Source organism: Thermobia domestica, chromosome 5, assembly GCF_964235325.1.
Source record: "Thermobia domestica chromosome 5, izTheDome1.hap1.1, whole genome shotgun sequence".
NCBI classification, from domain to species: Eukaryota; Metazoa; Arthropoda; class Insecta; order Zygentoma; family Lepismatidae; genus Thermobia; species Thermobia domestica.
In genome coordinates this window covers 8,353,322-8,377,743 of record NC_137458.1, presented here as the reverse complement: position 1 = coordinate 8,377,743, position 24,422 = coordinate 8,353,322, and the positions used below count along the sequence as shown (strand labels likewise).

Below are 24,422 nucleotides of genomic sequence, written 5' to 3'. Positions count from 1 at the left end.
TCCAGAAAAGCAGCGCCTAACTTCCACGAAAATTTATGAAGTTGGTTCTTCTGAGTAGATTTAGATTTAGGTTTCTGATTTCTCTATAATATTTAGATCTAGGCTTCTGATTTCTCTATAATATTTAGATCTAGGTTTCTGATTTCTCTATAATATTTAGATCTAGGCTTCTGATTTCTCTATAATATTTATAGTGTACCTACTTTGAGTTTATTTTCAGCAAATTAACAAACTAGGTGTACTGACAACATAAATAAAATCTGCGAAAAACGTTAATTTGGATTGTTTAGCTTAAAAAAAAATCCAATAATTCTAAAAAAAAAAATAGATGCCACAGTCACAGATGTTAAGAAAGCCTGAAATACGCAAAATTACTCAGAATCCATATCTAATATCAGCCATTCCATAGAATAGGAGAACTGCAGTTTCTGAGATCTTTTTTACTAGTAGTTGTTTTTTTAAAAAATGACGTAGTAATATGGAATAAAATACATTATGCGCTCAAAATGTCGATAAAAAAAGTCTTAAAAAATTCAGACTTTTGATAATAGTAACGTGCGAGTTTAAAAATGCGAAATTGCAAATTCGAACGGATTTTGAATAAAACAGATATGATTTTAGAACTTGCATTTTGAATTTTCAACGCATCAAGATATACCGTATGTATAAAAGTCTTTTTCATGCAACGTATGGAAACAATCAAGACGTTATCACGTACTCTAAAATTACCGTGGTAATAAGTATAATATAATTATTAAAGCAAACTTAGAAGTAAAAAAATAAATTTGCAATACTCGCATTAAATATATATATACATGCGCATTATTTCTGAAGATAATATAACGAAACGCATATACAAGCAAACAAAATATATTTGATAATAATTTCTTCTTTGATTCGTATAGCCAAGTCAAGCCAAGCAGGCATCCCCAGCTTTCTGAGTATCTCCCAGAACTGCATACCTCAACTCCTTTATTTTTGTGGATGAAGGAAATGCCAGGTATATGGTGAACGAAGTAATGTTCACGGCTAAATGGGAATAGCTGGACTCACGTTGAAGCAGTTGCAAAGGCCGTGATGGTGGCTTGGACAAGGCCCTTGTAGAAGCGAAAGGGATTCCGCCGAATGAAGAAAAAGTAGATAAGCTGCATCAACACCAGTTGGTAGAAGAGAACGCCGATCACCACGGTGAAGATGAACCAGCCCAGTTGAGACATCACGGTCCCCAGGTTGCTCACCGATAGAATCTTGCCACAGATCACGCTGCTCACGCCGATTGGGGTCAACCTGCAAGACAAACAAATAAAACCATTAGGAAAACAACCAAAATCATTAGGAAAACAACCATTCACGATCATACATGTGCATTAAAGTCCCTTCTGATAGTCTATAAATTTTCTTAAGTATGGTTTGGTACGCTTTAGATATTCAATGTGATTGAATATTATTAAGGTCTTATCAGTGGCATAAGGAAGAAGGGGGCCCAGAGGGGCCGGGCCCCCCCAAAGAAGTCCGACAATGTACTTTGGTACTTTGATGTTTGTAATTTTTTATATATTTTTGTTTATATATTTTTTGTTTGTAATTTTTCTATATGTACCTATAACAGCACTTGCTTCCCCCCCCCCCAACACACATCCTGGCTACGCTACTGGGTCTTATATATTAGTTTACACATGAACGCTGTACTGTCCTCCTTGATACTTTCAAAAATAAATAAACCAAAACCGCTAATAAAATAGATACACGACCAGAAGCTCTCTAAACCCGTCGGATAGTTCCTTTCAAATCATGAAGTTTATATGTTATCCAGTACAAATACTAACTTTATAATAATTACTCGAAAAATCTCTACGGAAACCATTCTTTATTTAATAAAACATCAAATATGATCATCACCATCATCATCATCATAGGTTTTCTGCCATTATTGGGAGGTCACTTGCTGGAATTGAGAAGCTTCCATGCTCCACGGTCTTCAGCTAATCTTTTCGTCCTCACGTACGATTTCTCTGTTTTGATATCGTTCATTATTGTAGTCTTCTTCGCTCTCTTCCTTTCTTTCTTGCCATTATACTCTCTAGCACCATACCCTAATGATACTATTCCTTCTTAGCCAATGTCCCATCCATTTTCTCTTTCTCTTCTTACTAATATCTAAGGTTGTTCTTTTCTAACATTTCTAACACCCTCTGATTCATTAGAATTTTTACGTAGGACTTAGTCATCATTCTCCTGAACTTAACTTTTACCCAGTACATGAAATGCCATGTCACTCAGTGAAAGAGTTTTAATATGAATTAAGAGACACGAGCTATAATGAAATTTGAATTTTTTTATAAGTACTAGCTGAACCTACGCTCTCTACACAGCACATTATTCACATATGAACATGAATCTCCTTGTCATTCCTCACAACATTTGTACATGTCCCTTTACAGACACAAGTGAAAGAAGTCTTGATAAAAATCGGCAAGGGGTACCACAAACGGGAGATTTTTTCGATTAATTTTTGCAATATCTCGCACTGTTTGCAAAATTAGAGCTTACTTCCAGTTGGAGTTCCTAATTTATGTATGATTAGTGTTTTCTTTCTTTTTGCATGCAGTACGTAATAAGCAAATACATTACACATACATTATACACTCGAATCAGTGATATATGGTGTTCATTGAGCAAAAGGCTCCAAAACAAAGATTCATCTGAGACTGAAGAAATGGTTATCTTTCGTTTTCCATTATCATTTGGTCATGAAACAAACGCCTGAAAGATATACTAACTCCGTATACAAATGTGTGGTGTTGAAATCTATCACTCGGAGAATATGATGCTTTACTTGTTTTTTTTTTTTTTTTTTTTTTAAATCAACAGTTCCAGTATACCCCTAGAAAATGTAATAAAGAAATAACGGCCGTTTTCTTAAATAATCAATTAGAACTGAACAATCTACACAAAATTTGCAATCGATCAATGAAAACGGCATTTTTCTAGAGCCTATGGTTCCCGAAAACTCATTGTTGAAAAGATTGGCTACAAATATATAAACTTTTCTTGACCACAAACATATAAATCTAGCATTTTAATATAGATTTTTCTTGTAGATTTTTATAGATTTTTTTTTCTTGTATAACTCAACTTGCCTTGCACAAGATACGTACAGGTAAATTTTGGATTCAACGTAAAGGATCCCCAAAAAGGGATATTTAAAAACTTATCTAAAGGATGCTATTACTCAGTTATTACATCATTTCAACAAGTAATCCTCAGTTTTCATTAGTGGAAAAATGAAGGGAAAGATAAAATTAAAAAAAAAAAAAAAGTTTCTCAATGTGTAGAACGTGGTTTGCTCATAAGACGTGGATTAAAAAGAATAACCCTTAAATAGGCATAGCGTAACACTATAAACAAAACATTTATATTTTATGACTCGAAAACTTATGTTGAAGAAAAATTATTGCTTGATATTAATTGTTTTTTAACAATTTGTGAAAGTTAAATGTGTCTTTTTTTAAATTTGATACCATAATACATTGCTCAGTCAACTTAACAGTCGTCAATCTATTTTGAAAAAACTATAATGATAGTTAGGATTGAGGTTATACTATAAAAAGACTACGAAAGTATACTGCATGTTTTTGTAAGAATGATTTTGCATTGATCTGCATTATATTGTTGAAAAATATACTAATAGTGTATAATATTATTATTATTATTATTATTATTAGTAGTAGTAGTAGTAGTAGTAGTAGTAGTAGTAGTAGTAGTAGTAGTAGTAGTAGTAGTAGTAGTAGTAGTAGTAGTAGTAGTAGTAGTAGTAGTAGTAGTAGTAGTAGTAGTAGTAGTAGTAGTAGTAGTAGTAGTAGTAGTAGTAGTAGTAGTAGTAGTAGTAGTAGTAGTAGTAGTAGTAGTAGTAGTAGTAGTAGTAGTAGTAGTAGTAGTAGTAGTAGTAGTAGTAGTAGTAGTAGTAGTAGTAGTAGTAGTAGTAGTAGTAGTAGTAGTAGTAGTAGTAGTAGTAGTAGTAGTAGTAGTAGTAGTAGTAGTAGTAGTAGTAGTAGTAGTAGTAGTAGTAGAAGAAGAAGAAGATTTTTCAACAATATAATGCAGATCAATGCAAAATCATTCTTACAAAAACATGCAGTATACTTTCGTACGCCTACTACTACTACCACTCTCACTGTGGCTTCGAAAGTACTTACACTTTACATATACACTCTCCTATAAGCTATTCTCCTATTCTATGTTCCTTATAAGCTATTTTTTTTTTATTTGAGCAAAAATCTTACGACTATTAATATATATTAACATAATAATGAATGTATATTGAGACATCAGAAAATCTTATTATACTAACAGCTTTCAGTACTAGGGCAACAGTGAACCCTATGGCAAAACAAACAGTAATGATTTTTGCTTTGGACATTATATATATTATATGATAATGAAAAATAAAAAAATGATGATTTTCTAGTAAGTATCCAAGCAGAATTTCATGGTTATTTCCTTTTATTTCCTTTATTATCTGGCACCCGTAAATACTTGGATTATCTGTGACAACGTCGCACACTTCCTGTAGCAATTCGCACCAGATGGCAGGACCTCGGAGAAAGACTAACGATCCCCCTTAATTTGTTCACTTTTACATCGAATGAAGACGAAGGTGTATCGCTGAAACAGTATGGTCAACTGAATAATAGGAGACCTTGAGTGAGGTTTTCTTTTTCTTTTTTTTCCCCTTTAAAATATCAGTTATACGTCCAATAATTTTGTTATGTGATAGAAAAGACGTAGGTACTTACCACATTACTCCGGTGACCATTCGCATGATGACTTCATCAATAACGGTAAAGAAGTTGATAACGACGTGGGCCTTCTTGCCGAGGGTTCCAAGAAGGGTTCCGAACAACAGACAGAAAAAGATTATCCCTAGCGTATTGGTACCTTCCCTGCAACAGAAACAAAACTCTATCTTAACAACAATCTTAAAAAAAAGATACAGTAATGATTTTGTGTAGTAAATTATAATAGGCATATCGATAAGCAATGATGAACGATCTATTAGGCTTTGATTCCAGACCTACTTAATTTTAATACATTTCATTTCTATAAAGAAGCGATATATATATATATATATATAAAAGTGAATATTATAAAGTCCGAAATATAAGGTACGATTCATACCTCGTTTCAAAATATGTTTGAGCGAGTTTTAATGCACAAGACTTTTATTATCTTTTTGAGGTAGAAAAAAAAGCGAAAAATGGATATCGAAGCAAACAGCTCATTTAACTACATGTCCTTGTTAAATAATAATTAATCTTGGAGTCAAGTTATCATATTAACACTGAATTTAATTATTTTCTGCAACATTTTATTTAACGAATATTACTAACACAACTTCAATATGGTAATGTCAATGCTTATTTTTTAAAAATATGTTAACATTTTATTATATAATGTTGTGATATTTAAAATATGTATGCCTGTTGTTCTGTACTTTTTATAACAGTTGAAGTCACAATGAAAGGAAAATGGTTATATTTGAATGAACAAAGGAACGTAGATATCGAAAAATCTTTTTCAAAATTTTAATGTAAATAATTAGGCAAAAATTGCTTTGTTGTTACAATACATATATATAATTTTTCAATTTTTTTTTTTTTTAATTTTTTTACTCAAGATTTCTTCATAGTTTGTTATTAAAATACTTACCAACATATTCCCATTCTATTGTCCTAACAAATCATGTTATTTATTTATATCAGACTCCAGGCTCACTTTAAGGTTAGTGTAAAGGGACAAGTTTTGGGGATAGATGTCACTACAGTCTTCGTATCTCTCCCATATATTTTTTACCCTCTACGAAAATTTACAATTTCTTTTACAAATTTCAACTTAGAAACTTCAAAATTTTACAGAAGGAACTTCGTAACCTATTAAAGGGAACAATCCGTGCCGATTTTTTAATTTAGAATTTTCTTCATTGTTGAAACAGTTCGATTGTTAAAGGTTTGGATATCTATTTCAACAATCAAGCCATTTCAACAATGAAGAAAATTCTAATTAAAATATCGGCACGGATTATTGCCTTCGATAGATTACGAAGTTTCTTTTCTAAAAATTTGAAATCTGTAGGTTGAAATTTGTAAGAGAAATCGCGAATTTTCGTGAAAGATTAAAAATACATGGGAGAGATACGAAGACTGTAGTGCCATCTATCGGTAAAACTTGTCCCTTTAAACCAACCTTAAGAGGCAATACAGTTACATTGCTTATACATATTGAAATACAAAATTAAATTGCTTATACATAATAGATATACATATACAAGAATAAAAGTAAGGCAGTATCTGTTGAGTTTATCCTTCCATTTACTTGCTACTTTCTTTAAAAATGCTGTTTCTTATACAATTACACTTCATATTCATAGTTTTTGCCATAATAGCTCTCTAATCCGTTTTTGGAATGATGATTTTGATTTCAACTGTTTGTATTCAGTTGGAATCTCGTTGAAGCATTTTATGCGATAGTTCTTAACCCTTCCTGTATCGTATGTATTTGAAAAATAAGATCCCGCATGTATTTGTTCTTTATGTCTTGTCTCATAATTATGAAAGTAACTATTTTTATTTCTTATTATATTAGGATGTATATTTGTATTCATAACATTAAACATATAATATATAGCTGATTCTTTGGCTAAATAATCTATTGGTAATACTTTTTATGTTCTATAGGTATTTAAATTTGGGTTTAAGCGTGGCAGATTGTAGAGGGTATGTAATGCTCTATTCTGCAAAATTTGTAGTGGAATGCAGTGCACTTTTGTTCGAACGTCTCCATAATATGTTCATGTAAGTTAGATGAGAGTGTACATATGCATAGTAGCTTTTTTTTTTTTTAAAAAAAAAGTTCGGAATGATATATTTCTAAATCTATTAAGCACCCCTATTACTGTTTTTTTTTTTTTTAACACAAAAATGTTATGTGTGGTCCCCATTCAAGATGCTGATTAATTATTATTCCTAGATATTTAGTTTCAGTGACTCTTCTTATTTGTTGAAGATGCAAATAAATATTTATATTATGGTCTACATGGATATCTGTTTTCTGATGGAAATTTACATATGCAGTTTTTTCCACATTTAGCGTAAGTTTATTGCAATTCAACCAATCCTGCAGTAGATTTAGATCCTGCTGTATTATATTTTCTAATGTATTTTTATTTCCGCTGTGTATGACACATACATATCGTCAGCGAATAATACTAACGTACCATTTAGTTTGATGTTTGCTACATCGTTTATATATATTAAAAATACGATAGGCCCCAAATAGGAACCCTGTGGCACCCCACATGCAATTGTCTGTTCTGTACTTGTGAAGTTGTTAACCTCAATATATTGCTTACGTCCGTTTAAATAACTTTTACCCCAGTGCAATGCAAGTTCTCTAATTCCTAAATTACGTGCGAAGATCAATAAATAATCTTGCTAATGCCTGTCCTTTATCTAAAGCCTCTTCTATCTTCACACTAATGTCTAAAACTGCTGATTGTGTTGAGGAAGCTTCCTTAAACCCATATTGGTGTTCGTAAGAGAAAATGACAGATTTTAGGTAATCTTCTAATCTAAATTTTACATTTTTTTCAATTATTTTTGATAGCACAAGCTATTCAATTATTTTTCAATTATTTTTGATAGGTCTATTTAGTTCTTCAGTTGATATAGTTATTTAGTTCTTCAATGTTTCAGTTTTTATGAACTACAACTACTTTAGCTATTTTACAATTAGTGGGCATTGTTCCTGAGGTGAATGAATAATTTACAAGACGAGCAATGTGTATGCTTAATTGATCCTTGTAGTTAATCATAAATTTATTGTTTATTTTGTCTTTAGCTGCATTATATTTCGGTTTCAACATTCCTATTATTTTCTGATTTCGTAGGCTGTGACTGGGCTTAGGAAAAATAAATTGTTATTTATTGGATTTTTCATATATTTGTTAGAACTTTAACTATTAATTGACCTAAGAGGTAATAAATAAATTACAGTTACTGCCTGATGGTGTGTTTTTAATATCCTACTATGACGCTGCCACACTCTGTATATAACAGAATGCCAGATGAATTATAACGATGAAAAGGGTAGAAAAGCATGCATTATCCTACCTGTACTGCACTGATCGAACCATCTCAATATGTGGCTTCATGGCTTCTACACGATCAGGTCCATTCCCAGGTGTAGAACCATTTCGAGCTTCCACTTGCTTTGGCACATACACTGTGTGAGCCTGTCAGAAATTAGAAAATGTAGACCTTTACTATGACAAAAATATCTGTTTCGTGTATTTACAAATGTTAATGGTGTCAAATATTGCAAAAATTCTAGCACGTAACTAGGAGTTCATACTTTCCGAGTTTATGAAAAAAAATGTCCAAAAATAAAATCTAAATCAATGGATATATCTCATCGACCAGAAGAAAATGAAATCTTTCAGTTTTACGTCCTACGGTTTGTCCTATAGGCTAAATGAGATGGTGATTGAGAATGAATCAAATGGTGGAATGAATAAAGCGGAAGGAAAAATGGGAAAACCCCGATAAATCCCACGCATGCGGTGTTTTGTCCACCACAAATCCCGAGATCGAACCGAGGACTCCATGCAACAGAGGAGAACGCTCTACCACTGAGCTTCCACGCTGAATAAACTTACATGGATGAGTGTAATTGGCATGCGTAGTTTTATGCGTAGTTTTGAGAACATCCAGAATTTTTTTCTATTTTGTAAGCTTAAAAATTAATGCTATACGATTACCACGCCACCTATTAAGATAAAACAAAGTGAAGAATACCGTCGTCAACATTTTTGTTTCGACCCCAAAAAAGCGACAATACGTAGTATGCTTAACGAGATATACTCCAAAATTATGGTTAATGAGATATACTCCAAAATTATGGTTAATGAGATATACTCCAAAATTATGGTTAATGAGATATACTCCAAAATTATGGATAATGAGATATACTCCAAAATTATGGATAATGAGATATACTCCAAAATTATGGATAATGAGATATACTCCAAAATTATGGATAATGAGATATACTCCAAAATTATGGATAATGAGATATACTCCAAAATAATAGATAATGAGATATACTCCAAAATTACGGATAATGAGATATATTTCAAAGTTATGAATAATTCAGCTGTTATTATTATTTTTTTTTTTTTTAACCATAACAGTGCCCGAAGATAAGACATGTATCATTTGATAGAGCGCATCGAGTTCAACAAAATGAACGTGGTTACGGGTAAGTTCTAATGCGTGGTTGTCGAGAAAAAAGAGAAAATAGAAATTTATTAGCGCTGGAAAGTTTGCCGTTTATTGCTAATATTATTTAGTATACGTAGCGTTTAATCTGCTAGAATACTTTGTTCACTTATTTCTGTAAAGTATATCTAAAAATAAATAAAGAAATAAACGCTCTGTTAACTAGTAAGATTAGTAAAGAAAATATATCGCACAATAGCTTGTTCAATATATAAATAACTCGTCAAATTAGAAGTATTATAACACGAACACAAATAAAAGTGTCTCACACAAGATTCTTCGCCTTTGCTTCATCAGATAGAAAGAAATGCAAAGAAAAAATGGTTAAGAAAAGCATAATAACTAATCAAAGCTAGTTCCAATATTTTACTTTCTTCAAAACCTCTAAAGCATGTGAACCACATTCCTCAATCTTTGCCATTTGTTATATCTATTTTTCTCCCCTTTCTATCTGATGAAGTATCAGCGAAAGTACTTCTAGTTTATTTTTATTATTTATTTCCGAGTGATAATGATTCTATCTCATTTCTGGGGATGTACACTCATGTACAAAATTATTGTCGCATGTCTATAAATATCTTGTTGTAGGAATATAATTTGATAACGAATTCGCCCGGTATTTCTTATGTTAGTATGTGTATAATCGGCAAAGACATGTATGTGGCAAATTTCATGTCAAAAGAGCAGTAAATAAGAACAATAAAACAAAAATAAAACTTTCTTGTCCATTTAGCAACATTTCGTTTTACTCACTCTAATTTTCGTACTTATAATCCTTTTCCTATGAAATTTACCACAAATATACATTTCCCGATTATATACATAGTATCAGTATTAAAAGTACCCTGCAAAATCATTATCAAATTATATTCTTACAAAAAGACAGTTATAGATATGTGACAATCATTTTTGACATGAGTGTACATCAACTTCTATAATACGTTTGGTCATAACACGTAATCTGTGAATGTAGATAGGGTTATCCTGCCAGAAACAAAATGTGTTTAACTATGTTTAAATAAGTTAGTACAACCCTAGTAAAATTTCACAGAAATATGCTCACAACATATAAATTCATTGTTTTAAGTGTTCATGCGTAACGTCGGCGTTAATATGAAAAGTTGGGTTTTTGCTGACAAAGCACTTTCTGTTTCTGACAAAAAAAAAAAAAAAAGGTATTTTAAAAGTTGTCATTTCGAAATTAAATGAAATGAAATCTGCCAGTTTAACGTCCTACTATTACACCCGTTCAGGCTAAGGGAGACGGATGATTAAGGCAAGTGAATAATGATGGAAGAATTGGTGGAATGAGAATGTGAAAGGACATGGGAGTACCCCGAGAAAACCCACGGATCGAACCAGGGACCCCACGCACCAGAGATAAGTGCTCTACCAGTAAGCCACTATGGCCATCGAGTTGTCATTTTGAGATGCTGGTTCTGTTTATTCCTGCTCCAAAATCAGTGATGTGCATTACAATTTTTAAAATGTACAGAAAAGACTGATTATCTGTTGGCTAAAATATAAATGAAATGCTTTGGGCGATATACAAAATAATTTTCATACTACATATATTATACCTTTTTCACTGCCTCAAAACCTCGAGTAATACCAAAGTATCGTGATACATCGATTGGAAATTAATAGTCAAGAAAACATAATACTTTTAGGGGATCGGAGGAAATAAACAAAACTTATTGGCATTAAATCTTCATATCTTCAATATTGTATCAATCATAAACAAATGATGAAGATTTGATATCACATTCAGCAAGCATTGATAGCATTATCATGAAAAATGAAATGAAATCTTTGAGTTTCACGTCCCACGGTTGTGCCGGCGTGGCTAAAGAAGAAATGACATTAATAGAAATAACTTACTGTAAATAAAAATAAATTATTTTTAGTAAAATTATGCATGAAAGGATGTCAGCTTTTTTTTTATTATTGATTTTCAACGGAGAGTATTACTTGACATATTTGCTTTACACAGATAAGAACGGCAAATAACAACCACCTTATTCGGTCTCGATATTTTCTCTCTTTCTACCCTATCTCTGTCACACAATCACACCAACACACATACTTGTTTTTTTGTATATATAAAAAGAAAATAATAAACAAAAATGAAATATCCGTATACTGTAAATCATTCTCTATATTTATATGATCAACATCATCATCATCATAGGCATTCTGCCATTATTGGCAGGTTCCTTGCTGCAACTGAGAAGCTTCCATGTTTCACGGTCTTCCGCTAACCTCTTCGTCTTCACGTACGATTTCTCTGTTTTGATATCGTTCATTAATTGTAGTCTCCTTCGCCCCCTCCCTCTTTTTCCTGTCACTATTCCCTCTAGCATGTCTCTCATGGTACAGTTCCTTCTTATTCAATGTCCCAACCAGTTTCTTTTCCTCTTCTTAATAACATCTAAAATTCGTCTTTTCTTCGCTATCATTTCTAACATCCCCTTATTCGTTTTCCGCTTGATCCAACTAATTCTCTCCATTCTTCTCCACATCCATATTTCGAAAGCTTCAAGTCGTTTTTTTTTATCATCATTTTTGCATTTTGTTCATGTTTCTGACCTACAGTACAATACTCCACACGAAGTATTTTATGCAGTAGCGTAGCCAGGATGTGTGTTTGGGGGGGGGGCAAGTGCTGTTATAGGTACATATAGAAACATTACAAACAAAAAATATATAAACATAAAAATGTATAAAAAATTACAAACGTCAAAGTACATTGTCGGACCTCTTGGGGGGGGGACGGCCCCTCTGGGCCCCCCTTCCCTACGCCACTGATTTTATGAGTCTTTTTCTCAACTCTTATTCAAAGTCATAGTATTTTCTTCCTCCTAAAGACTTCTATCGCTATTCTTTTCCTTGCTTTTCTCACGTTCACACTTTATATCAGCACTAATAATATTATTCAGGCATCGAAAACTAGTCACCTCTTCTATTTTTTGCCTTCCTACTTCTATATTTAATATTCATGCCTTCGTTCTAATCATCATGGCTTTTGGCTTTCTAACATTTATTTTCATCCCATATTCTTCACAGCCCTTCCTCAAGTTTTCTAACATCTTATTTATTTTCTTTCTTCAAATTTTGCAACAAGCGCCATCAAAAACGTACGCAGGAATTTATTTCGGGAGGGGTCTAAAGCGTTTCGGGGGGTCCACATACAATTTGAGGCTAAATTATATGAAAATTTCTAAAATTGCCCCTAAAAGCAGACTACATTTACAAAAAAGTCGGGATTTCGGGGGAGTCCACCCTAAAACGATAAAACTTTTATTCTCGTTTTAGCCCTAGTTCGTCAATATGCAGTAACTCTAGATCAGAGATCAATAAGCTAGGATATTAAATGTACTAACTAACAATTACTGACCATAATTATTCCTTTTTGTCCCTTTTATTATAAGGATCGTGCCTAGATACACTTGTTTATTCTTCTATACATCCATAAGTTATATTATCAACAACAATTTCTTCCATGACAACCTATTAATTACTTCTTTTCTCTTTTAAATGTGTATCTGTTCAGTTATTGCGCCTCTGATCATGTCGACAAAAACAGGTACAGATTGATAATACCGTTATAATAATAATATATCGTTGTAATCCCCTGCGTATGCCCCTGACCGTCATATCATCTGCAAACCGTATGCACCTAATAATTCTACCTCCTACTGAGATGTCGTCTTCATTTTGTAGGCTCTTTTTCACTATCTCTTCTAGATAAATATTAAATATTGTTGATCTCTTCTAGATAAATATTAAATATTGTTGATCTCTTCTAGATAGATATTAAATATTGTTGATCTCTTCTAGATAGATATTAAATAATGTTGATCTCTTCTAGATAGATATTAAATATTGTTGATCTCTTCTAGATAGATATTAAATATTGTTGATCTCTTCTAGATAGATATTAAATATTGTTGATCTCTTCTAGATAGATATTAAATATTGTTGATCTCTTCTAGATAGATATTAAATAATGTTGATCTCTTCTAGATAGATATTAAATATTGTTGATCTCTTCTAGATAGATATTAAATAATGTTGGCGAAAGACAGCATCCCTGTCGAACTCTTCCACCAATTGCACACCCCTCTGTCATTTCCTCCCATATTGAAATACTAGTGCTCATCGGAAGTGTTACCAACCAATATTAAAACACAATTAACCAATTGTAATGACGTCTAAACAACAAAATACAGTGAAATCTGTCTATATTGTTCATTATTGGTTCCACACAAATCTGACAAACTTACCGAAAATACGTACGATTAACGTATTGTAAAACACAATCTGTATATTACTTACTAGTAAGTAAAGTTATAATCATCACTGACATAAACCTGTATGTTAAATAATTAATATAGAAGTGAAATATTTAAGTTTTACATCCCACGGTATGCCGGCTAGGCTAAAGGAGATGGGGATGATGAAAAATAAATGAAATGATAGAATGAAGAAATTGGAAGGAAACGGGAGAACCTCAAGAAAACCCACGGTGTTTGTCAACCACAAAACTCACTTGGCGCAAGCTGGCATAATTAATATAGAGTAAATAATAATTGCATGATGGGAGAATGCCAGCATATTTAACATAAAACTCCATTTCCATATCTACACTAAATTGCTCAAATTGCAAACACAGAAGCACGAACAATCTTTAAAAAATAATAATAAACAAAAGAAGTGTACTAAAGTATAGATTTTCCCTGTATATATTTGAAAAAATAATCTCAACGAATCAGCCATTAAAAATGACAAGTTTGTTTATGGTCGGTCATTCTTTTGATCTTTCTGACGCACGTGGACATTCTAATTTCGAAGGTAGTCAACTGTTTAATGCTCGGTCTACTGGAATGTTGCTTCAGCGAAACGTGAGAAGTTCAGAGAAGTTCATAGTTCAAAAGTTCCGCTACCTATTGACAACTATTGACAAACGACAAACCGTGTTATTGTAATTTACTTCGAGTTGTTACTTCCACCTTGGGGAACCCTGCATTGAAGAAATAAGACGGAAAATTGGCTCACATTCCGTTTGCAAAATTTTATTCGGAGCTGTTATCTACTGATTTGTGTTAAAGTTGGATACACTGATGATGGAATGAGATGATTTCATGTTTGCAAGTGGTGCAATACTAAGATGACGGCCATATTCCAAGGTGATTGCTACGCGTTCAGGAAGCTAATAATTTTTCGCTTGGAAAGTTTTACCGGAGCTGTTTTTTGCTTATTGAGGCACTAATGATGAAATGGGGTGACATTTCTTTCAAGACATTATATTCTCATATGCTCCGTCGTGGCTGCGGTTAGCGTATGTACCTTTGACGTGGAAGACCGGGTTCGGTTCCCGACGGGAGGTCATGTGGTTCGGATTTCACGTTAAGCTGTAGGTCCAGATCTCGTATAACCTCGCTGCTGAAAGGGACATTAAAATACTATTTTTTTTTAAATCACGACGTTATATGTGTGTTAAGCTGTACCATTATGCTCACACCTGCTGACATATCTGTGGTTCTAAATAACCAAGAAGTTCCTAGATGTCCTTTAACCAAATGCTGTCAACTGAATACACAACAAAGAACTTGGTTGGCTACTGTCCCATACTTACAACATCGCCAACCACTAGAAATGAAGTACACACAGCCACGAAAAATTTTATCGACATAAGCAGGAAGATATGGTAAAATAACGCAGTTCTTTCCTTGATATGAAGATATGCCATTGCCAATATCTTCAGCTACAAAGCACAGAATTTTTCGACCTTTATCTTTGAGTCGATGATTTTAATCTCCTTAATGTATGGCTGACGTAATTGGGAAATATATCTCAGCCAATGCAGCGCAAGATGTAATGAGTGACGCTGGGCTGTATGGTGAAGCTATTTTTGTATTCACTGAGCTGGAAATCAGTGTAAAAGAGGAGTCCATGCTCACAAATCAATTTATGAGGTGAGATTACAGTGGAAGCAATATGCTAAACACAGAAAAAAAAAAAAAATAGATGATACCACCTATTTGACAGTAATGATGAGGTTCTTGCATAATGTAAGAGACACTTTAAAAAGCAGAAAAGAAGAAAATAAGCAAAGAACTTTGAAAGCAAAAAAAATTACGCATGGCGGCCATCTTGTAATATGGCAACCATCTTGGTTTTGCATCACTTGCAAGCATAAAATCATCTTATTCCATCATCAGGGCACTAATCCCAGTAAATATGTATGTTAATTTATCTGCTCAAGATATACAGGGCATTTTAAGATCTGAAATACTAAATTTATTATAATGTGCTCAAGTTCTAAGATTCGCAGGTGCGAACTTACAGAGTCATAAGTAATGAATAACCTTTAGGAATTTCTAGGTTACAAAAATATGGCCAACTTAGGGAGGCAACTAAATTACAAAAGTCTTATTTATTTTATTCTTCAAAACCTGTTAATCGACAACTCGTTCTACCCGTGTAAAGCAAGGTTTCAGTAACCATATATTTCTATAACAGAGTGAAAAAGTGACTTACTGCACTGCGACTCGAACCTGGGATCTACGACATACAGCGCCGATGCGTTAACCAATACACATCAGCACGGTGTGTTGGAGGTTCTTAGTTTGAGTATCGGCCCAGTCAGTTACTTTTTCACTCTTTGTATGTTATAGAATTCACATCTACAGAGGATCTGGTGTGTTAAAAAAAAAATGGTTGTTTCCTCTTCCATTGATACATATATTTCCATTTTACTCCTTGTGAGTTGTAATATTATCTTATTTCTATCCGTAAAGTTTGAAGTCGATTAGGTCATTATGTTATTTGATGAGGTCACTGGGGTTATATATTGCACCCAAAGTGGGGGTTGGTGGGTTATATTGTACCCAAAGTGTTCCGCAGTGTTATCGAAAAATCATCGAAACGTTTTAATAAAACCCACATGTAAATACTTATCAAATTATTTTATACATACAAATATAACACTATATAAATTCGACATCATTTACACAGTATTAAAATTTATATGCAATCAATATACCTTAAAAACAAAGCTACTGAAAAAATAATCTAGAATATAAGATCAAGACACTGTAATAATTTTTAGTTTATTATTTTTTAATGGTATTGATTAACTGAGTTTGTGGCTACAACGACAAGGCTTTGGCCTTCAGATCACGAATGAATGAATTAAAAATGCCATCTTGTTTTTTTAGTATTGTACGATTGTTGATTCTTAGGATCGTCGATATCTGTTAAAAAAGAATAAAGCAATTCAATGAAAATGGTTTCTCATTGATAGTAACTCACGATTCCTATAATAACACAATTACCGCGAAATCTATTTTCGTGAGGTACACGTAGCTACAGTACTATGAACCTATGTAGTAGCAATAACACACAATTCCATAGAAAAACAAACGGCACTTGTCAAAGTCTGTGTTGGTGCAAATACTTGCATGTTGCACGCAAAAATTAAAACTTATCGAAACGGAAGTCTGAGTGCTAGTTTTATCCAGACTTCCACCTTTGTCTTTTTGTAGTCTTTATTACTCGGATATGAATGAACTCTCTACAACGCGATAAATTAGGAAATTGCCACGATGTATTTATTGGTTATGATTTTCATTATCAAATTTAAGGTCGAATGGTTCTCCTCTTAAGGGTAAAGGAGACAACGAGAAATGATCTATTCAATCTTTTCAATCAAATTTTTCTGCCACCCAACTGATATTTATTTGGATTGGAAAGATGTCAACGGATTAGACTTATTTGTAATTATCCTAGTCTTGAAAAAAAAAGAAAACATAAATATATAAATATAAATTCGTCTCTTGATTTTATTATCTATTTTAAGTTACACAAAACACTTGAAGTGATTTTGTTCACAATTTTGCAATATTACTGTCATTTTCCTATAAGCGCAACCACAAGAATACAACTCACGATCACCTGCTCACATTGAAATACATCGCCTGCCGAGAAACAAAGAGAGTACAATCTCCGCTGTGTATTGGCTAAGTCTATATTACGTAAAGGAATGTACCGGAAAATCTCTGATAGCAGAGCGGGCAAACAAAACACAACAAGAAAAAGTGTCGGACGTCTTCCGACATCGGAGCGGAACAAGAAAATAATTATGTCGGACAAGGTTCGATATAAAATTGAAAGGGTGAAATGAATGGTTAACGGACAATATGCTCTGAGTAGAATTCGAATCTGTAACAGACAGTCTTGCAATAACCAACCTAAAGGCTTACTAAACTGGTCAACCATTTTAACCAGAATTATAACATGTTATTCTGTTAATTAGAATTATAACAAACTAATTCTACTAATTTAAGTTTGCAAAAATAAGACTGATAAAACTACTTACTTGTTGGAATGCAGCTTGGAATAAATTATCAGGAAATATATTTCTGAAACAAGCAAAAATAAAATATGTTAATATATAATCAGTTAAAATATTCTGAAATAAATACACCATTGAGCTAAGACATTAAGTTTTATTTGATTTACAAGTTGACAATGTACTCAAAATGTTTCATGTTTTATATAATGTTACGTACTATAAGCATAGAGTTAATAGTAGTGTAACATCTCTGAGTATAAGAAGCAGATGAGTAATATTTTCCGATTATGTTACTTACAGATTCGCTTTGAGGATTATATCAGTCATATCCCCCCCACCTCCAGCAGGAGATCATTGAAAAAAAAAAACAGTAAACATGTAACATTTACGTAACATTCCGGGGTTCGAATCCCTGTTTGGTCGCCATTTATGCAACATTCCGGGGTTCAAACCTGTTTGGTTCAAATCCTGGTAAGCACTGTAATTAACTTCACATTTATTGTAACTTGTGAACTCCCATTTAAAACTAACATGTTCGAAATTCAAAAGCTTCTATTGGGTCGCTCACTGTTAGCGAACTGGGATATAAAGAACTGAACCCAAAACTCTTATGTATGCCCTCTTCCTATTAGGATAGATTGGAAACGAACCCCTGAAGGCTAGAATCAAAACACAGGACCGTTACAAAGTGTCTTTCATAATAGGAACATTCAAATTAGAATCCCTGTGGACTTTGTGGTGGACAAACACCGTGATCGTGGGTTTTCTCGGGGTTCTCCCGTTTCCTCCCACTTTCTTCATTCCACCATTTCACTCATCTTTCACCATCACCAATCTCCTTTAGCCTAACCGGCATAACCGTGGGACGTAAAATTTAAAGATTTAATTTCATTTTTTTTTCAAATTAGAATCCCGGAAAGTTACAAATATTTTACATAATAACTATTAAGGGTGTTAAAAATGCTAGAACCTTGAAAAATAAGGTGCTAATTATACTATTAATAACCTGCTAATAATCTGTACGATGTAAAACATTTGGGAAAATTTCAGAAGTCCACTTCTTCCTTTCTCAAGCCAGAAACAAATGTCGAGATACCGTGATAATTTTCAATGTACTAAAGAACTGTTAATTTTAGCGTCCTTTTTAGCACCAAGGCTATATGGGACGCGGACCTACAGCTTAACGAGGAATCCAAACCACATGAGTTCCAGTATGCAATAATGGAAAATCTTTTGGTCTTATCTGAAACTCGAGCTCAAGATATTTCACAAGGCACATTGTTATTTAAGAAAGTCTGTTTATGAGTAAAGTGAGAGAAATCTCCTGAAGGAAGTTACATAAAAAAAAAAAAAAAAAAAAAAAAAAAAATACTAGAAATTAAGGGAAGAAAAATTATCTCATGTACTAACGTAATATACAGAGTGTTTCAAAACAACACCGACAACATTTGGGAGGTGATTCCTGACACCAAAATAAGACAAAAAGTATAGACCATTCTGCACAAGGGTGCACAAATGCTTCCTTTCGGAGTTATAGGCTCTCGAAAACATGAGAAAATGAACTTTAAAAGTCCATAGCTCCAAAACTATGGGACCTACCGTAGTCGGTTCAAGACTTCACTTAGGAATTAGTATGTGCCCTATCCCAATATCCATGTTTCACAATCTTGTGGTACTTTTGCAATAATTTTTAAAGAGGGAGTTTGGCTATGGGCATATAATTTGAAATACTCACCAACTACTTCTATAAACATTGTTGCGGAAGTACCACAGGATTTGTAAATTATTAATTGTAGCTTTGGAAAAGTCAAGATTACTAATAAAACTCCAACTAGCCAAGCAGTATATATATTTTAAGATTATATATTTGTGTTACAGTTTCGGCTATGTAACATAACCTTCCTCAGACACATTATGAGGGAAATATCCAATTTTGACAGCTTATATACAATCTGGATGCAAGACACGCCCACTTTCTCTTTACAAAACAAACTTTTAATTGGCTCAAAAAGTAAATTGCAAAAGTACCACAAGATTGTGAAACATGGATATTTGGATAGGGCACATACGAGTTCCTAAGTGAAGCCTTGAACCGGCTACGGTAGGTCCCATAGTTTTGGAGCTATGGACTTTTAAAGTTCATTTTCTCATGTTTTCGAGAGCCTGTAACTCCGAAAGGAAGCATTAGTGCACCCAGGATGGTCTATACTTTTTGTCTTATTTTGGTGTCAGGAATCACCTCCCGAACATTGTCGGTGTTGTTTTGAAACACCCTGTATACAAGAATTAGAGTAAATTCTAAATTTATACTAATCCAGTGGGTAGGTAAAATTACCCCTTCGTTTGTAGCGTTTTCTTGGAACCTGACTTCCTTCAAGAGCCGCCATTGGGAGAATAAAAACACTAGAATCTTACTCATTGACCTTTACGTGGTCTCGGGTTGGACTCCAACTTTCCAGTGTTGACCCAGAATCATTAGGCAGTTCAGGAATTGGTTGAATAAAGAGGTAGTGAATTCCGGTCTTGGAAGCTGGAGTATGATTCTGTGGGAATCAGTATTTTGGCCACACAGAATCCTTCCAAAAAATCCGTCTCATTTTCCATAACCTTCGAATGGGCTACCAAGTCAACGGGTATAGTTTTTAATAGAGATATGTATATAGAGCTGTCATCATTTGCTGGTTCTTATATAATGACAGGAGTTGAATTCTCTTATGGTGCTTTTTTTTTTTTTTTGGCATTATCTTTTCACACATTAACAAACACACAGAGGTGCTCTCGTATATGTATCTAGGAAACGTGTCCCATAAATCACCCAGACGGCTTTATCGATCTGAAACAACTCGCTTCCTAGGAAACGGGAGGAGCTGCGGCTTGTAGCGAATCTAAGCGAGATTCTCTTGCAAACTTTTTTTTATTTTATTTTTCATTCCTGTTTTTTGCAGATAGATATCACAAACCGGTTTTATCCAGCTATTGTAGCAAAACTGCTTTCTATGCTGCCTGATCGATTAGTATATATACACATCAGTTTTGAGATTTATGGAGAGTTGGGAAAACAAAACACATTGGGGTATTGATTCGTGTAGACACGGCAAGCATGAGCCCCGGATTTGTCCTTTAGCTGACAGCAACCTTGACCAACGTTAACTGCCTTTACTTTGTTTTCTAATCTACCTTTCAAAGCTAAGGTAACGTTGCTGCGATCGGTAAAATTCAGGGTCAAAGTGAAGTCAGGGGTTTGAGAATGGTTCTTAACTATATAGAAGCTTAAATATGGAGTAAAAAGGATATTAAAATACGAATAAAAGTTAAAACTTCACTAGAATGAATCATCATCATAGGTATTCTGCCAGTATTGGTTGCCATAACTAAGAAGCTTCCACGCTCCACGGTCTTCTTCTAACCTCTTCGTTTTCACGCATGATTTCTCTGTCTTGATATTGTCCATTAAATGAGGGGTAAATTTGGATAAGGGCGTAACTAGTAATTCTTCAATTTTTCAGGAGAGCAGAAAAATAAACTCGTTTATCCAATTAACCAACGTATTCGCACACCATTTTTGGAGACAGGCGTTCGCTACGGAGCAGAGATATTACCTTAACAACACCTAGACACATACGGACTTGCTCAAACTTGCAGAAAATATTTATTTATTATTTATTTATTTATTTATTTATTTTGCGTTCAAGAGACCACAGTATTGTACATTTGTACATGCGGTATAGAACATGTCAAATTCTATTATTGTCTATATAATAAACTACTACTATACTTTCTTATACATCACATTAGTCTTACAACATGATACATATATATACATAGAAATATTATACCTTATCTATTCATCTACCTGATTTTATTCATAGTGCGAGAATCTATAGTTTTTTCTTTACATTATGCTATCTTCATTTAGTATTTAGGAAACACGTATTCAAAATATTTGATTATAATAATATATAAATAAATATGACTACTCATGTAATAATAAAATAAAATACCTTACTATTGATTCATACAACTACAAGTTTCTAGCTTTTACCGGAAATAGGTCGATACGCCCTTATCCAAATTACCCCTTCAATGGTACTCCCCTTTGCCCCCTCTTTCTCTTTCCTACTACCATACCCCCTAGCATGTCTCTCATGACACTGTTCCTTTCTAGCCAATGTCCCGACCAGTTTCTCTTTCTCTTCCTAATAATATCTAAAATTTCCCTTTTCTCCCTCACCATTTCCAAGACCCTCTCATTCTTTTTCCGCTCGATCCAGTTAATTCTCTCTATTCTTCTCCACACACACATTTCGAAAACTTCCAATCGTTTTTTATCACTTTTGTGTAAATCGTTTCTGCCTCACAGACTACAATACTTCACACGAAGAATTTTATGAGTCTTTTCCTCAACTCTTTATTCAAGGTCCCACAAAATAGTCTTTATCTTCCTCCGAAAACCTTCTTTCGCCATTCTTATCTTTGCTTTTTATTTCACGTTCGCACTTCATATCATCACTAATAATGCTACCCGGTTATCTAAAACTATTCACCTTTTCAATTTTCTCCCCACCTACTTCTATATTTGACACCGACCGCTTTGTTCCAATCACCTTGGCTTTTGTCTTTCTAACATTTATTTTCATTCATTATTCTTCACAGCCCTTCCTCAAGTTCTCTAACGTCTTATTGGTTTTCTTTTCAGATTTCACAACAAGCACCATATCATCTGCAAACCGTATGCACCTAATTATTCTCTCTCCTACTGAAATGACGCCTTCATTTTGTAGGCTCTTTTTCGCTATCATTTCTAGATAAATATTAAATAATGTAAGCGAGAGACAGCATATCCCTGTTGAACTTCCCTTCCACTAGAGTGAACAATGAGTAATAATTAGAAAAAAAAACTATTGCTCAACTAATATTCAAATAGAAAAGATATTCGCTTAGTTATTCGATCATAAACCTATATTAGTAAATTTGCCGTTCTAATAACAAGCAATAATAACTCAACCATATGCGAATTACAATATTGATGGATTAATTCGAATAACTAAACTAACTACACAGTTCGATTATTTATCGGATTAAAAAAAAATTCTAATAATGATACGAATAACTCAATAATCCTACAATATTGTTTGTCACTGAAATAACTAATATTAGATCAATATTGTTAGCTCTTTGAAGATTTCTGTGAATTATTACTAGTACATATTAATAATAATCATTAATTAAACAAGTTTTTTTTATTAAATAAATTAATATACAGCACAGTTTATATAATTAAAAATATTTTTGAAATAATTATACAGGGTGTTTTAAAACAACACCGACAACACTTGGGAGGTGATTTCTGACACCAAGATAAGACAAAAAGTATAGACTAACCTGGGTGCACAAATGCTTCCTTTCGGAGTTATAGGCTGCCGAAAACATGAAAAAATGAATTTTAAAAGGTCCATAGATCCTAAATTATGGGACCTACCGTAGTCGGTCAAGACTTCACTTAGTAACTAGTATGTGCACTATCGAAATATCCAAGTTTCAGAATCCTGCGGAACTTCCGCAATAATTTTTATAGAGGCAGTTGGTGAGTACTTCAAATTACATGCCCGTAGCCAAACTCCCTCTATAAAAATTGTTGTGTGAGTACCTTAGAATTCTGAAACATGGATTTTTGGATAGGATACATATCAGTTCCTAAGTGAAGTCTTGATCTGACTACAATAAGTCCCATAGTTTTGGAGCTATGAACCTTTAAATTCAATTTTTTTTTCATGTTTTCGGCAGCCTATAACTCCAAAAGGAAGCACCCAGGTTGGACTTTATTTTTGTCGTTTCTTGGCGTCAGGAATCACCTCCCAAACGTTGTCGGTGTTGTTTTAGAACACCCTGTATAAATAAGATAATACTCTTCAAATAATGTTTCGGATAACAAACAATAATATTCGAATAACAAACAATATTTTCTAATTATTACTTTAACAATTATTATTTCAATATAAATATTGATCGCATAATTACTTAAACAATATTGTTTGAATAGTTATTTGAATAATAAAGAAACTTTGTTCAATTAAGGATCTTTAATAACGAATAATATTGTTCTAGTAATAATTCGAAGATTTCTACGGATAACTAATAAAATTGGGTTTAATATTATTATTATTATTATTATTATTTTTTTCAATAACAGGGTTCAAACTAAAATTCTCGTATTGATTTCACTGAATTTCCATGACTAAGTAAGTAAATTTTTCGTGACTTGCGGACAGTGCTATTTATGGTTAGGTTTTAATCTACCTCCATCACCCTTATAGCCGTCTAATGCTATTCGTTTTACTTATATTAATGATAAATGATCTACCACTAAATATCTCAGCTAAATCCTTTCTCTATGCTGATGACACAACCTTTCTAAACACTAGCAATATCAAATAATGTGAAATTTCTTGGCATTATTCTCGACAGGCAGTTAACATGGAAGGCACATGTAGAATATGTATGTGTAAAACTTTCAAGAACAATAAGTTTAATACGAAATTTAAGAGATATTGTACCGAACAACTATATAAGATCAGCCTATTTTGCCTTTTTTTAGAGTACCTTAGAATATGGAATATTGTTTTGGGGGAGTAGTAACTACATAAATGAGGTTCTGTTACTACGAAAAAAAGGTCATCAAAATAATCAGTGGGGCATCATACAAGGAACACTGCAAACCATTATTTTGT

General features: G+C 33.2%; 1 protein-coding gene across 2 annotated transcripts in view; it reads right to left on the bottom strand.

The window, feature by feature from the left end:
* Eaat2 (Excitatory amino acid transporter 2) overlaps positions 1-24,422 on the bottom strand; it is a 226,930-nt gene that overhangs the window by 35,647 nt on the left and 166,861 nt on the right. For both annotated transcript variants that reach the window (XM_081758158.1, XM_081758157.1), the window contains 4 exons: positions 17,719-17,761; positions 8,169-8,290; positions 4,797-4,943; positions 1,054-1,287 (listed from right to left, as the gene is read on the bottom strand). In XM_081758158.1, coding sequence (XP_081614284.1) covers positions 1,054-1,287; positions 4,797-4,943; positions 8,169-8,290; positions 17,719-17,761 — 546 coding nt within the window. The remainder of the gene's footprint in view (positions 1-1,053; positions 1,288-4,796; positions 4,944-8,168; positions 8,291-17,718; positions 17,762-24,422) is intronic.